The sequence below is a fragment of the Spermophilus citellus genome, assembly GCF_964194105.1.
Source record: "Spermophilus citellus genome assembly, chromosome: 17".
Classification (NCBI taxonomy): Eukaryota; Metazoa; Chordata; class Mammalia; order Rodentia; family Sciuridae; genus Spermophilus; species Spermophilus citellus.
The window spans coordinates 25665895-25681944 of NC_138199.1; the positions used below are offsets into that span (position 1 = coordinate 25665895).

The window sequence follows — 16050 nt, forward strand, 5'->3', positions numbered from 1 at the left end:
CATCCTTGGACACTTCTGTGAGGTTGTGATTTTCCTCTCCCCCAAGAATGAGGCTCTGCTGAGTCCCCAGCATTGCCCGAGCCTCTAGGGGCCTTGGACTCTCCATCTTTGAACTGCAAGGAGAATCGGGGATAGGGGGCCCCTGAAGCCAGCCCTGAATGGGGAGGGCAGTGGGTCAGAGGCTAGGCCTTATGCCACTCTCCTGTTTTCAGGGAAGTCCCTTTGGGAACTGGTGCTGGAGCAGTTCGAGGACCTTCTGGTGCGCATCCTGTTGCTGGCAGCCCTGGTCTCCTTTGTAAGTAAGCCCCGCCTGCCATCCCACAGTGTTGGGTAGCCTGGGAAGCTGCATCTGGGCGGTGCTCAGAAGCCCAGGCTGCACGCCACAGAGCTGCTGTCCTCTCAGCCATGGGCACCCCTAATCTGCTCTCTGCCCTCCACCCCCATGTCCCTTTTCTGCTCAGACTTCAGCCTCTGTTGCCTGAGCCTTTGGACCTCAGCACTGGGCCCCTGGCTTCTATCTGCCCTGTCCCCATCCATCTTATGCCCTGCTGTCAGAGTGAGCATTCAAAATCACAAGCTGACCTTGCCCCTTCCTCAGCCCGGGGTTCCTCAACCTCAGCACTGTTCACATTGGGACCAAATAATTCCTGGTGAGGGTGGAGGGATGCCCTGTACATTGTAGGCTGCTTGGTAGCATCCCTGGCCTCTGCCCATCCGATGTCAATAACAATCAAAAATGTCTTCAGATGTTGCTAGATGTCCCCTGGTTGAATGCTGCAGCTCCTTCTAGCACTCTTCAGGCAGATGCTGGCTTTAACCTCCTGCAACCTCCTCCTGGCTGCTGCTTTTCTTTGCATTTCCCTCATTCCTGCTGCCCACAACCCTTCTAAACGTAGGGCCAGGCCCAGGGTGGACATGTGCGAAGGGACAGTGATCATTGTTTTTGACTGAATAGCAGGGACTTGGGGCTGGAAAGCAGCCCCCTGAGGGTGAACATGGTTTCTGTTCCTGGTCTCACTCCCAATAGGGCCTCAGGGGAGACCTCATCTTGGTGACCTAGAGTGTGGAACAGGAGGGGCACTGGCTGGGACCAGCTCTTCCCCTCTAGTTGTGCCTGGTCCTTGTGGAATATGGCGACTCTTAGAAAAAAAAAATCTGCACATGGCAGAGCCCCAAGCCTGCTTGCACCCCTTTACAGCACATATGGCCACACTGAGGCCCAAGTACTTGCTTAGGCCAAGAGGTGGAAATGGGACTTGACTGGAGTCTCTGTCCGAGTCTTAGGCTCCAGGGCTGGAAGGATACTCCTCTGGCCAGAGACCTTGAATGGGAGCATGCATCAGAATCACTTGGGCTTGTCAAACAGATTCCTGGACCCACCGCTGAGCTGTGACACAGGAGGTCTAGGATAGGCCTGAGCACTGTGTTTCTAACAAGTCCCCTGGGGCTGTGATGAGAAGCGCTGTTCCAGGCAGACAGAAGTCTCTGGCTTACCCCCATCCCTTGAAGGTGGTCCTGGACGGGTGGGAGCTGTGGTGGTCATATCTATGGGATGGGTGTCCAGTACCAAGGCCTTCTCAGAGGACAGCCCCTCTGCAAGCCCAAGACTCCCTGGGGGTGTCTCCCCCGAGCAGGGAAAGCAGACAGGAGACCCAGGGTACAAAGGACAAGGAGAACAGCTAGCCCTCCAGCATGACCTGGCTCACCAGCTCTGACCCCGCAGGTCCTGGCCTGGTTCGAGGAGGGCGAAGAGACCACAACAGCCTTCGTGGAGCCCCTGGTCATCATGCTGATCCTTGTGGCCAACGCGATTGTGGGCGTGTGGCAGGTGAGAGGCACAGGGGTGGGACTAGGTGCAGGGCTCTCCTGGCTGCAAGTTGGAACCTCTACCTGTAGGTCCTCCTACTAGCTCAATCCCAGGTCCCAAGGGCGTCACTCTGAGGGGAGGCCTGCTGGAGGTTCCAGGACAGACCACCTGCCCGTCTATTGTACAGGAACGCAATGCTGAGAGTGCCATCGAGGCCTTAAAGGAGTATGAGCCTGAGATGGGCAAGGTGATCCGCTCAGACCGCAGAGGTGTGCAGAGGATCCGTGCCCGGGACATAGTCCCCGGAGACATTGTGGAAGTGGCAGGTATGCTGGGGCCTCCTCCTGCCTGTACATAATACCAGGGAGCCCTGGCCCTCTCCGTGCCTCCATATTTCCAGTTATTTATGTGGATGGGGTGTCTGTCACATCCCTCCAAAGATACTTGGCTGAAGCCTTATTGAGCAGATTGGGTGGCTGCGACCAGAGGGGCAGGGGTCTTCTTGAGGGATCACAACTTGGGCTTCTAACTCAGCCCTGGTCTTGGTTCCTTGGAGCCTTCTTGACTTTCCTGGGGGCTAGGGCTCAACACCACCCTCAGCCAAACCATTCTTCCTGCATAGTGGGAGACAAAGTGCCTGCTGACCTCCGCCTCATCGAAATCAAGTCCACCACGCTGCGAGTGGACCAGTCCATCCTGACGGGTGAGGCTCGGGCTGGGGTTGAGGCGGGGCAAGGGGACGGGCATGTCTCTGAGTGGGGCTTCTCATACTAATTCTACAACCAGGTGAATCCGTATCCGTGACCAAGCACACAGATGCCATCCCAGACCCTAGAGCTGTGAACCAGGACAAGAAGAACATGCTGTTTTCTGTAAGTTCCTAGGATGCTCAGGGCCTTTGCCTGGACAATGATAATAAAAACAGTCACATTAATGTTAATCAAAGTTCTATTGGAAAGAACCTTCTCAGTTATCAGCAAAGCATGCAAATTTATAACAATAATAGTAGCTTGTGTTTACTGAGGCCTGTGTGCCTGGCACTGTTCCAAACTCTTTGGACACACTAGTTTATTTAATCCACACAACAAACCTTTGAAATAAGGTTATCTGGATCTTGTTATCTGTGTTTTTCCAGAAGGAAATAGTCTCAGAGAGGTTAAGTAAATTGCCCAAGGTTACACAGCCTGAGTGGGAGAGCTGGGTTGTGAACTTAAACATCCTTACTTGAGACCTTTTCTTCTTTCCTGCTAGGATACCCAGTTCTAACCTGGGGAGGGGCAGAGCTTGCCATTAGTCATTCAACAGAAAATCCTCTAGAGGGAAAAGAGTTACAAAAGTAGTGGAGGGGCTAGAGATGTAGCTCAGTGTTAGCGCGCTTGCCTAGCACGCATGAGGTCCTGGTTCCATCCCCAGCACTGCAAAAAAATAAAAAATCAAATTAAATTAAAAAAAGAAGAAGAAGAAGAAGAAAAAAGAAAGAAAGAAAGAAAGAAAGAAAGAAAGAAAGGAAGGAAGGAAGGAAGGAAGGAAGGAAGGAAGGAAGGAAGGAAGGAAGGAAGGAAGAAAGAAAGAAAGAAAGAAAGAAAGAAAGAAAGAAAGAAAGAAAATAAAAGTGAAGGATGGTGGGAATGGTCCATTTCTCAGATATAAAAACTGACCCCCTCCAAGGCATGATACCAAGTACCCTGGCTCTTCTCAGGGAGAATGGTAGCTTCAGCTCTGATGAGAGTGGCCTGTCCCCGTGGCCTCCAAGGGAGTTAACAGGTAATACTCACAGCTGTCCAGCAACTGCCTGGAGCCAGCATTGCATTTGGTACCACAAGGAAGGGTCAGACCAGTCGGACAGTGGCCGGGGGCACCCAGTTAATTATAAGGGACTGTACAGTCTCCCTGAAAATGGAGACCATGATGTTCATGTGGAGCACTTCTGAGGGGCGTGCCCTGCCCAGCTGAACGCCTTGGATAAGATGCTTTGGGTGGGAGGGAAGCTCCTAGAGGTTTTCTCCAGTGTCAGAAGCTGTCACTAGGAAGCTCTCTGAGGGTGGTGTGGCTAACCACAGTATTTCCTTAGCTAAGGGGCCTGCGCTGCTCAGGGCAGAAGGGAGACGAGGCTGCCGCAGCACGTGCCCTTTTGCCAGCCTCCACAGCATGGCCCTTTGAAGGCACACCCAGCAATCAGCTTCCTTATCACACTATCTTGGGCCTCTGACGAACCATTTTGCAAAAGAGGACTGAAGCACAGAGTTGCCTGTCCCTTACATGGAACTTGGGGATTTTACTGGGGCCTTAGGATGGATGAACTTAGATTCAGGTTTTCTCCATTCTTCAGTAAATATTTTTGGACTGTTTACCTGGAATCATGGTCAGCCACTCTGCTGTGTGGCTATAGTGGTTGTTTAAGAATTATGTTATAACGGGTTCAGTGGGCTTATGCCCAGGCTGTGCTAGTTGATCGGATTGTCAAGCTCAGCCCCAGAGCCACCTCTGTGCTAGACCCTTTGCTAGGCATTGGGGATATGGCAAACCAAATTCCTACCTTCATAAATCTCAGACTATCATGGAAAGTTATCAATGCCCCAATAAAAAAGTCTACAGGCACTAGCAGCATGGAGAAAAAGAAAGCCAAGTCAGAGGATGAGAGTCCTCCTCCTGCCTTGAAGAGGTTGGGTTCCTGGCCTTGGTTGGAGGCTGAGCAGTTCTTTCCTTGTCTCTCCTTGGCCAGGGCACCAATATAGCATCAGGCAAGGCAGTGGGTGTGGTGGTGGCCACAGGTCTGCACACGGAGCTGGGCAAGATCCGGAGCCAGATGGCAGCAGTGGAACCTGAGCGGACACCACTGCAGCGCAAGCTGGATGAGTTTGGGCGGCAGCTGTCCCACGCCATCTCTGTCATCTGTGTGGCTGTATGGGTCATCAACATTGGCCACTTTGCTGACCCAGCCCATGGTGGCTCCTGGCTCCGTGGTGCTGTCTACTACTTTAAGATTGCCGTGGCCCTGGCTGTGGCTGCAATCCCCGAGGGCCTCCCAGCAGTCATCACTACGTGCCTGGCACTGGGCACACGGCGCATGGCACGCAAGAATGCCATAGTGCGGAGCCTGCCCTCTGTGGAGACCCTGGGCTGCACCTCAGTCATCTGCTCTGACAAGACGGGCACTCTCACTACCAATCAGATGTCAGTGTGCCGGGTAAGTGGCTGTAACCTGCTTGGGGTCCATCAGGTGTTGCTATGAGATCCTGGGCAGCTGGGCTTGCCCCCTTCCCTCCTTTTTGGCAAGGGATAGAGAGGAAACATGGGCTCTCTCCCCTGTGGGAAGCAGATCCAGGTTCTATGGGGCAGAGCAGATGACTGGTAGGCTGTAGCAGATGATGCCTGCAGGACACATGTCACTGTGGCCTGTGAGTCACTGTGGGGCCCTGGGCAGTCTGTGGACCTCAGTCTCCTCATCTGAAGCTTGGATGTGCAAACCCTGCCAGGTAACCATTAGGAATCCAGGAGAGGGTCAAGTGCAGCCCTGGTGTCTCAGTCAAACTGGTTCAGGACCTAGATTCTCTCCTGCTCGATCATGACAATGTAGTTGAAGCCTGTCACCAGATATGCCTAGGAAGGACGAGGGCAGGAATTATTCATTCCCTGGCACTTGATCCCACATCTTGGGCCCACTGTCCACATGCTCCAGGAAAGCTGGCTGAGACTCCAAAGGGCAGTGGGCTCCTCCTGACCCAACAGAGAGGTGGGTGGGGAGATGATGAAGGCTATAGGTTCCCCACTCTTCCCAGGTTCCCCATCACCCTTCTCCCAATCCTGCCCCTGCAGTCTGTGCACTAGGCCTCGGGAATCCAGGCTCAGTATTTTGAGACCCTAAGGTCCCATAGAAGCTCATCCATCAGAAGGGGGAGGGACTCTGGCAAGTTTTATTGCCCTGTGGACCCTGACCTGCTAAGATCCCTAGTAGGATTTTATCTGAATAGTGTCTCCCTTGACTGAAATAAAGATTTGAAAAGCCCAGTGTAGGGAAGATATAGAGGCTGGACACACCGGATAATAGGCCTTGCTTGCTGGAGTAATGCCCCTAGAACAGAGATAAAAGCAAGAAGGTTATTACTGAGCACCTGTTGCATGCTGGGCTGGCTATTTGATTATGTGCAGTGAGGAAGGCAATCTCCGGGAAACAAGAACTGTCTCCCTAGTGGAACTAGCTAACAGACAAGGAAGCAGGCTGCCCTGGGCGGGAAGAGCAACCCTGTTTCTGAGTTGCAGAGATATGGGCCTGCCAGCAGGCCCTGCTGGCAGGGCCTCCCTCTCTGGAGTCACCTCTGGGTTTGGAGGTCTCCGTGCCTCAGAGCAGGGTGTGTGTTTCCTACCCCGAAGGCCAGGAATTCATTCCCTGGAAGAGAAAGGAGTAGCTGCTGGACTCTGAGCCCACTTTTTTTCCCATATTACCATTGCGAAATCGAGGTTCAGGTACTTGACCAGGGATTCTTCTGTGTCTGGGATCAGCAGCTGCTCCCAGACACTGAAGAATCAGCCAAAACCCCCTCAGAGTCTACAGCAAATGGCTAGACCAGAGCTGGACATAGTTGGGCAGAGTACCCGCCTCAGCTGGGATCCTGTACTTACTACTTCTCTCCGGGGAGGAGGGACAGGCGGCTTTTGGGGTCGGGCATCCAGGGGTCAAGCTTTATTCAAACTGGCTGCTCTGGGAGAAGGGAGGCCATCCAGCCGCCTAAGCACTCCTGTGTGCTCCCCAGATGTTCGTGGTAGCCGAAGCGAAAGCGGGCTCCTGCAGTTTGCACGAATTCACCATCTCGGGTACCACGTATACCCCGGAGGGAGAAGTGTGAGTGCACGGGAGAGGGGTGAGCGTGGCCTCTGGTGGGCGGGGCTCACGGAACAGCGCAGAGGTGTCCTTGGGCTTGGCCTTCTGGGGGCGGGGCTAAGGGCACCTCCTAGGGGCGGGGCGACAGCCTTGTACTGACCTTCTCTACTTCGCAGGCGGCAGGGGGAGCAACTTGTTTGCTGCAGCCAGTTCGATGGGCTGGTGGAGCTGGCGACCATCTGTGCACTGTGCAACGACTCAGCGCTGGACTACAACGAGGTGGGCTCCCAGTCCCTTTCCTGACCTCTCTAGTTTCCAGGCGTTCCAGATCTTTTCCCAGAGTCTCAAAGTTCCCAGGGGTGGGTGGTCTTTCCCTCTTAGGAGTGTCCCAGGAGCTTAGCCACCCCTGCACATCCCTGCTCCCTCCCTCTGGCTCCGATGGCTTCAGAACCCTGTCCCTGGGTTTGGGGGCTGTGGAAGACCGCAGTGTAAGGGTCTGAAGGGCCAGGGATGCCTAGGGGAAGAGGTGAAGGAGGGCAGGGCGTGAAAGGGCATTTAAGGCAAAAGGTACAGCCCAGGACAGGCTGCGATGTGATTTAAGCATCGAATGCCATTCGTGTGGCGCAGCTGGGGAATGGAGTGTTAGTAGTGTGCCCCAGCCTGAGGGGAGGTCTTCAGCCAGATCAAGTCAATGCCCATGCCAAGCTGAGGGCAGTGGAGAGCCAGCAAAAAGTTCTGAGCAGGGAGTCACGTAGTGAGCCTTGCATTTACTAAAGATCTTCCAGGTTTTTGGGTAAATGATGGTAAAGGCAGGGCAAGATGGGAGCCGGGTGCCCTGTGTCATCTAGGCCAGAGAGATACCAGCTGAACCCTGACTGCAGGCTTAGGGAGAAGGGAGAAGGTATGGGTCAGAGAGAGATTTAGGAACCGAAAATCCTATGACTTGGTGGCTGGGTAGGTGAAAGAGAGGGAAGAAGTCACTGCCAAAGTAGGGAGAGGAGGAGGTGGCCTGAGGGGACCTCAGGGAACAAGATGCCCTAGGCAGCATGTGGATGTGTGGGCTTAGAGTTTGCGAGAGAGGTTCTTGACTGGGCCCAGCACTGGCAGTCAGGAGCACTTGAAAGGCAGTGGAAGCAGGAGGCATTTGGGGTCTCAAGGAGAGAAGGTGGGAGGGGAGAAGCAGGACCCAGGCAGCAGGCTTTCAAGACCCAGCAAGGAGAACCTGTTGAAGGAGGTTGAGAAGGAATGGACAGAGACTGGGAAGGTACTGATGCAGGGACTGGGGTGTAAATGTCAATTCCAGACACCATCCCAACCCCACGTCAGGCTGGCTGGGAAGGGCTCACAGGCCTGTGCAAAGACACTTTGGCAAAGGGGTCTCCAGGGGGCAAGGAGGGAGTGGGAAGTGAGGCTGGAAAGCCAAGCTGGGATAGCTGCCCCTCACTCCCTGTCTCCTTGGACCCGGCAGGCCAAGGGCGTGTATGAGAAGGTGGGAGAGGCCACGGAGACAGCTCTGACTTGCCTGGTGGAGAAGATGAATGTGTTTGACACTGACCTGAAGGCCCTGTCCCAGGTGGAGCGAGCTGGGGCCTGCAATGCGGTGAGCAGGGTGGGGGTCTCTGGCCTCTGGCTGCATGGCTGGGGTTTCTGGGTCATCTGGAGAGGAGAAAGAGGAAATCAGAGTCATGGGAGGCTTCTGGGAGGAAGAAGGACCTCAACCTCCTAATAATACTTGGCTCTAAGCAAGGAGAGGGAAGGGATGAATGTGGGCAAGGGTTTGGAGTTGGGAAATGCACATAAGGCCAGGGAGTGGTAAGCTTTTAGAAAGGAAGGTAGGGCCTCAAATGCTATGACCACAGGAGTACAGATACCAGGCCACAGAGAGCAAGAGGTGTCTTCTTGGGGCCAAGTGGTTGGTAAGAAGCAGAAATGAGTTGTTGGCTCTGTCCCTCATGCCCTGACCCTCCTGGACTCCGCAGGTCATCAAGCAGCTCATGAGGAAGGAGATCACCCTCGAGTTCTCCCGGGACCGGAAGTCCATGTCAGTGTACTGCACACCTACACACCCTGACTCCAAGGCCCAGGGCAGCAAGATGTTTGTGAAGGTAGGGGCCTGTCTCAGGGGCACCTGATTGCCAGTCCTCTGAAGCATCAGAGCCAGTAGCTACAAGAGGTTGAACTAGGGGAGGAAGAGGCCCCTTGTAGAGTGACCATGCTGTGGGGAACTGGGAACAGTATCCAAGCATGATGGGGAGAAACCAGGGCCAAGGGACCAAGGCTGAGGGACCCTGCCTCACCACATGGCCTTAGAGTCATCCATGCTTTTTTGTGGGCCTCAGTTTCCCCTTGCGAACAGCAGGGTCAGGCAGGCAGTTCTTAGAAGACCATTTTGCTTCTGGTGGTTTTGAAGTAGTTGGTACCCTCCCTTGGCGCTCCCCCTCCCCCATATTTTTTTAATTGGTACATAACGATGGGATTTGTTGTTATGTATTCATACATGCACACAATATAGCAATATAGTTTGGCCAGTATCACTCCCCAGCACTTTCCCCCCTCCTCTATTGTTCTCCTTTGATTTTCATGAGATCCACGCCCACCTTTGTTTTCCTTTTTCCTCTCTAGCTTCCGCATAGGAGAGAAAACATATGACCCTTGACCTTCTGAGTTTGACCTATTTCTCTTGACATGATGGTCTCTAGTCCCACCCATTTTCCTGCAAATGCCATAATATAATTTTTATTTAGGGTCGAATAAAACTCCATTGTGTATATACACCACATCCTCTTTTGTCCATTCATCCATTCGTGGACACTTAGGCTGGTTTCGTAGTTTGGCTATTGTGAAGATGCTAGGGGTTTTGGGGACACTGAGTCCCTCAGAGGGAGAGGCACCAGTTCCCAGGCAGACCTCCATGCAGAGCACCTCCAGTTGCTGCTTTCCAACCTGAAGTAGGAATCACAGCTGGGACTTCACCCCACGAAGCAGATTTTAACCCTTTGCAAAATCAAGACTTCCACCCTGGGAGCCTAGGCTACTTTGAAAAGTTAGCAACCTTTAGAGAGAAGGAGAAGCCATTGAGGGAGCTTTCAGAGACTGTTCCTAGGCCTGGGGTAAGGTCCAAAGTGAGACCCTGAGGTTGCAGAGGAGCCTGTCACCCCTGACCCCAAACACACACCAGCTTCCCAAGCTCACACCCACCACAGCCTCTGCACCTCTCTATTTTGGGTCCCCTGGCTGGGATCAGGCTGCTTCCCTACTTCCAAGGCCCCTACTACAGAATTGGTCCCCCAGAGACACCAGGCAGGCAGGGGCATAGTGCCTGCATGGGATGCCATTCCCACCCACCCTACCCCCAAATGCTGCTACTGGCCTTATCAATTGTGGGCTGGTGGAGGTAGTATACCACCCAGTGGGTGTCTGTGACCTTACCTCCCCATTCCCTTGAGGTTTTCTCACAGTGGGGCCTACTTGGTTTCTACTCAGAGTTATCTAAGAATGGATTCTGTGCATCCTTGGGAGACCTCTCCCCATATCTGGGTCTCCTTTCCTCAGTTGGGCAGGGAGGGGTTGTGGAGCCCTGGTTGCCTCACCTCCTCCCTACCTCTGCAGGGGGCTCCTGAGAGTGTAATTGAGCGCTGCAGCTCAGTCCGTGTGGGGAGCCGCACAGCACCCCTGAATACCACCTCCAGGGAGCAGATCCTGGCAAAGATCCGAGATTGGGGCTCAGGCTCAGAGACGCTGCGCTGCCTGGCACTGGCCACCCGGGATGCACCCCCCAAGAAGGAGGACATGCAGCTGGACGACTGCAGCAAGTTTGCTCAATATGAGGTGGGTGCTAGTGCCATGCGTCCCCTGTGGTGGCCAGGCAGGTAGCAGGTCAAGGGTGGGCTCAGGCTAGCTTGCACCTGCTCCCTTCCTACAGACAGACCTGACCTTCGTGGGGTGTGTGGGCATGCTGGACCCCCCACGGCCCGAGGTTGCTGCCTGCATCACACGTTGCCACCGAGCCGGCATCCGCGTGGTCATGATCACAGGGGACAACAAGGGCACGGCTGTGGCCATCTGTCGCCGGCTTGGCATCTTTGGGGACACAGAGGATGTGGAGGGCAAAGCCTACACAGGCCGCGAATTTGATGACCTCAGCCCAGAGCAGCAGCGCCTTGCCTGCTGCACAGCCCGCTGCTTTGCCCGCGTGGAGCCGGCGCATAAGTCCCGCATCGTGGAAAACCTGCAGTCCTTTAACGAGGTCACTGCCATGGTGAGGTTACGAGGCTGGCGCCCGGGGAGGTGGTTGACTTGATTACAACTGTAATCTAGTTCTTGATCTTATGTTTAACTTCAGTGCTGACTTTGTCCCTGACCTTGACCTTGATTTCTGTCTTTTTTATGTGTGTGCCAAGCACTCTCTGCCACTGAGCTACACGCTGGCCCCTCTGACTTCCATCTTAATCTGGTTCTTACTTTGAGCTCCACCCTAATATGGGTTCCAGCCTTGACCAGGACCCAGAACTGATCCCTAACCACCCACCCCACCACACATGCCATGCAATACTTTAATGTTGACTTCAGCATTAATATGGCTTCCAATCTTGACCTTGACAGCAACTCCAAACTTGACTATAATATCACTTCTAATGTGGATGATAACCTTGACTTGGTCTCTGATTTTGACTTGACCTCTACTGTAATCCTTTTTTTTTCTTTTCTTGAACCTGAATTTAGTATTGACCCTCGCCTTCACTTCAAGTCCAGCCTTCACCTTGACTTCAACACATACCTGGCCCTTGACCTGGGTCACAACCTTGGCCCCTGAAGTGCCCTCAACTTTCTCCCTAACTTCAGCTTTATCTCCTACTCTATATCCTACCTGAGTTTCATCCCTGCGCTCATCACGGACTCATCCTCACTCTCTCACCACCTCTTTCTCTTCCCTGACTTTACACTTGATCTCCCCAGTTTTGCCATGGTCTCCACCCCTTGCCTTTCCTTTAGCTTCATCCTTCACCCAGTTTCTAAGTTCATTCTTGATGTCATCATTTGTTCTGTCCAGCTGTCTGCTGAATTAAGGCCAGTGGGGAGGTGGAGGGAAGTTTCTCAGGTGCTGTGCTCCCTGACCTGGCCCACAGACTGGTGATGGGGTGAACGACGCACCTGCCCTGAAGAAAGCAGAGATCGGCATTGCCATGGGCTCGGGCACAGCTGTGGCCAAGTCAGCTGCAGAGATGGTGCTGTCAGATGACAACTTTGCCTCCATTGTGGCTGCTGTGGAGGAGGGCCGGGCCATCTACAGCAACATGAAGCAATTCATTCGCTACCTCATTTCCTCAAATGTCGGCGAGGTTGTCTGGTGAGGCTCTGCATCCTTCCTTCCATTCCTCTGGAGTAGCTCTGTGTCCCTGAGACTGGGCTACAGGGATTGAGGGACACATGTCCTGGCCTGATCCTACTCCAGGATGAGGAGAAGCAGGGGCACCTCATCATTCTCCAGAGGCCCTGATGACCTATGTGGACCCCAGGGAGGTACCTGAAGGGTCCCCTGTCATTCTTCCAGCTAGAGTCTCCTTTCTACTTTCATAGAACTAGTGTCACCTTTGGGCATTAATGTGTCTATGCATGTGCAGGAGTTAATTGGCCTGTGTTTGCACTTAGTGTGAGTGCCTAGTGAGAGGTATGTGTGTGTGTGTGTGTGTGTTTCTGCGTGCACGTGTGCTTGTATGCATCTTTGGGCATGAATACAAACAGGATGATCAGGACGTGTGCATCTCACCTGTGACCCACCTTCATTCCTGTCCCCATCCATCATCTTCCCCTTTACATGTGATCTTCTCCCCAACCTTGTCCTTGTCTCCAACTTATGTTCGTATGTGAGAGATGCCCGTGGGGCGTGGTGAGCACATGCTTGCTGGACATGTGGCTTCTGCACCTCTGCATATTTTTTTAAATATATTTTTTTAATATTTAGTTATACATGACAGTAGAATGTATTTTGGCAGAATATACATACATAAAATATAACGTATTCTGTTTATATTCCCAGTCTTGTATTCATACATGATGTGTCGTGTATACAAATACAGGGCTAGGAAAGTTATGTCCAATTAATTCTACTGTCTTTTCTATTCCTTTACAAATGTAAAGTGTTAAATCCTTACACATTTTTCTTTTAGGAATTACAAAAGGAAGGTAAACACATAAACTTTGTGTATAGTTGGAGAGGTGAAACATACTTGAAATAACAGAACAAAACAAAACACACACACATCTACTGTACTTACATGGCAGAGTGAATTTTCATAAGTGTAGACCAAGTAACCATACTTAACTAATCAGGAAAAGTTTTTTGGAGCAGTAATGCCACAAGCCCCAAGAGAAAGTTGATCCCTTGAGGATATGGTCTCTGTCTTTTTCATTTACTATAGATTGCTCTGTGCCTAAGGACAATGCCAACAGAAGAGCATCCAAATATTTGTGCTGAAATGAATGAATTTCATAGAAATTAGAAAATGGCATTAGGCAGAGCACAGGCATTCCCTATGCTGAGCAGCCTTTCCTGCTGCCTCATACACATGCAAGAGCAAGAGGATCTTTATTTTGTAGGATTTTAATATCAAAGGTCTGAAGTTTTTTTGTACCATGAAAGGATCCCTTCTTCTTCTTCTTTTTTTTTTTTTTTTTTTTTTGCACCTCTGCATATTGGGGCAGGCAGGTAAGTGCTTGTGTTGTGGGACTCTAGGTTTTTGCATGTGACTGATGCTTGGCCATGCGTTGTTTGTGTGTGTGCTTGTGCACGCATGTGTGTGCACATGTATATTTGGCCTCTGGTAGGTTTAAAGAATAGATGTGTCCAGGGTCCAGAGCTGGGACGAGGGGAGGCAGGGCTGGCCGGGGTGTGAGCAGGAGCTGGACCCTCCATCTGGTGGAGGCTGGGCCTGCTGGGGGCTAGAGCCCATGACTCTGGTTCTAGCATCTTCCTCACAGCAATTCTGGGCCTGCCTGAAGCCCTGATCCCCGTGCAGCTGCTCTGGGTGAACCTGGTGACAGATGGCCTACCTGCCACAGCCCTGGGTTTCAACCCACCAGACTTGGACATCATGGAGAAGCTGCCCCGGAATCCTCGTGAGGCCCTCATTAGTGGCTGGCTCTTTTTCCGATATCTGGCTATTGGAGGTGAGCAGGGCCCAAGCCGTAGGTGAGCTTCCTGAGAGCCTGTATTCGTTAGGCTTGTAAACTAGAGACAGAGCAATTTGGCAAGCTTACACCAAAAGAAACTCTGAGGGCTTGTGTAAAAAGACTAGAGCACACCTCAGATATAGCTGGATCTAGGCCTCAGACAGTATTATTGTCATATTTTGGCTTTGCCTTGGCTCCATTTCTCAGACAGGCATCCCTCAGTGTGGCAGAATGGCTGCTGCCGCTCTAGCCCTCCTGCTTACTGTATTACAACCCCAAATACGTCAGAAGAGAGAATTTTTTGATAAAATTCTCAAGCCTGTTCTCATTAGCATAAGTTGGGTCACCTGCTTAACTTCTAGCTAATTACTATGACCACCTGGTTGTCATTCAGTGGCCACTATTGGCATTGAGGGTGGTTCCCTGATGGAAATTCAGGAAATGGCTAGGAAGGGGAAATGGAAGCCAGGAAACTGCCACTACAGCCAGTCTCCTCCCCTCCCTGCAGTGTACGTAGGCCTGGCCACAGTGGCTGCCGCCACCTGGTGGTTCCTGTATGATGCCGAGGGACCTCACATCACCTTCTACCAGCTGGTGAGCAACTGATGGCCAGGAAGCCTGTTGGGTAGACTCAAGGTAGAACTTACCATTTGGGCTGTTGGGAGTTCCATGGGAGAAGGATCCAGAACCCCATGGTTGCCCACCATTGCCCTACCCCACTCCCCTTATTAAACATCCACCACCTAAAGAGCCAAACTCGGAATGACTGGAAACTCAGAGACCCCAAAGGAGACGCTGCTTCCGCTCCCAATGGGAGTTACAGGGTTTACTTCCCCTGAGTGTGTCTGCCCCTGGCACCCGAGCAGGAGGCGGCCCCGCGACCCATATTCCTGGCATCCAGCTGCCCTTGAGGCTATGGGATGAGCCCTCCTGGGCAGTGGAGAGCCTGGTCCCAGGCCCTCATCCTGAAGGCCAGCAGCCCTCCCTTTCCGCCCACTGCCGAAGCTTAGGTCAGCCTTGGGTGCCTGCGCCCTCTTGGTTCCTGTGGGAGCCAGACTACAGTGAGGAAGATGCCACCTCCTTCCAGCCCTGTCTCTGTGACCTTTCTTTAAAGATCCCAAATCTTCAAGACCCTGCCTTCCACCTCTCTTTGAGCCCCAGCCCCATACATCCAGCTGGATGTCCCTGCAATATCCCACGGGCACTTTGTAAATCCTAAATCAGTTCTTTCACCTTCCCCACATTGGTCCCTCTCTTCCCTCCCTATCTTGGTTGCACTGCCTGCCTGGCCACCCATCCGGTCACCTGAGAGTCACACCGATCCCTTCCCATGTCCTCCATCAATCAGTGCCCGTTGGCTCTGTACTGCCCTCTCAATAGTTGGAGCTCATCCCTTTTCTCAATTAGATGCTTGACCAGGAAATGGCTATTAAGCATCCACTGTGTGCCCCACACAAACTACTAAGCCTTTGGCAGTGATGAGGAGGCAGTTCGTGCAGAGTTTAGTTGGGGGATGGGGGTGGGAAATGAGGGCCATGGAAACAGGTGTTCACATTCAGCAGAGAAAAGATAGGTGGTTGTGGGACTCAGAAGTAGTCAAGTTTAGACCTAAGGGAGAACTTTCAGCTCCAGTTGTTGGGTTTCAAGAGTCTAAAGTCCTAGGGTTCCCGGAGGAAGCTGCTAAGAGGCCACAGAGCAGGAGGCATGGGGCCTGGATCACAGCTGCCAGGTTCACACCCTAGGTCACTGCATGCTAGTTCTGTGAGCCTGGGCAGACTGCTTAACTTCTCTGTACCTCATCTGCAAATGGGTAATAATAGTTCCTACCTCATAGGGCTACTGAGAGGGTTAACTGGGTTAATACTTATAAAGTGCTTAGAATGACACCTGGTACGCAGTAAGAGCCATGGGTGTTCATTAAGTTAGTGAAACCCAAAGTGCCTTACAGGGTAAGGCAAGGAAGAAACAGGCAAAGAAGGAGTAGACACAGCAGTGGCTTGTAGAAATGGGCTCTCACAGGGATTCCTGATGTGCTTAGGAAACGGATAGTTCAGTCCGAGCACCTTCCAGTGAACCATGTAGGAGTCCACACTGCGAGCCATGACCTGGGACATAATGTGTGTGTGGCCTGGTCTCACTGGGTAGCATCTAGGAGGTCAGAATGGACAGTGTTTATACCAATGGATTTATTGAAACACCTAGGTATGATCCTGCTGGTGTTTTTACCCCCTGTGCAGCTCAAGGCTGTACCTGT

At 52.4% G+C, this 16050-nt stretch overlaps 1 protein-coding gene across 3 annotated transcripts in view; it reads left to right on the forward strand.

Annotated features, from left to right (window-relative positions):
- ATP2A3 (ATPase sarcoplasmic/endoplasmic reticulum Ca2+ transporting 3) overlaps positions 1–16050 on the forward strand; it is a 34283-nt gene that overhangs the window by 10091 nt on the left and 8142 nt on the right. For all 3 annotated transcript variants that reach the window (XM_081270834.1, XM_081270835.1, XM_081270836.1), the window contains exons 2-16: positions 213–295; positions 1724–1828; positions 1995–2133; positions 2430–2510; positions 2594–2679; positions 4530–4994; positions 6559–6647; positions 6803–6905; positions 8095–8226; positions 8606–8731; positions 10236–10454; positions 10549–10884; positions 11753–11973; positions 13591–13793; positions 14305–14390. In XM_081270834.1, the coding sequence (XP_081126960.1) occupies positions 213–295; positions 1724–1828; positions 1995–2133; positions 2430–2510; positions 2594–2679; positions 4530–4994; positions 6559–6647; positions 6803–6905; positions 8095–8226; positions 8606–8731; positions 10236–10454; positions 10549–10884; positions 11753–11973; positions 13591–13793; positions 14305–14390 (2474 nt within the window). The remainder of the gene's footprint in view (positions 1–212; positions 296–1723; positions 1829–1994; positions 2134–2429; positions 2511–2593; positions 2680–4529; positions 4995–6558; positions 6648–6802; positions 6906–8094; positions 8227–8605; positions 8732–10235; positions 10455–10548; positions 10885–11752; positions 11974–13590; positions 13794–14304; positions 14391–16050) is intronic.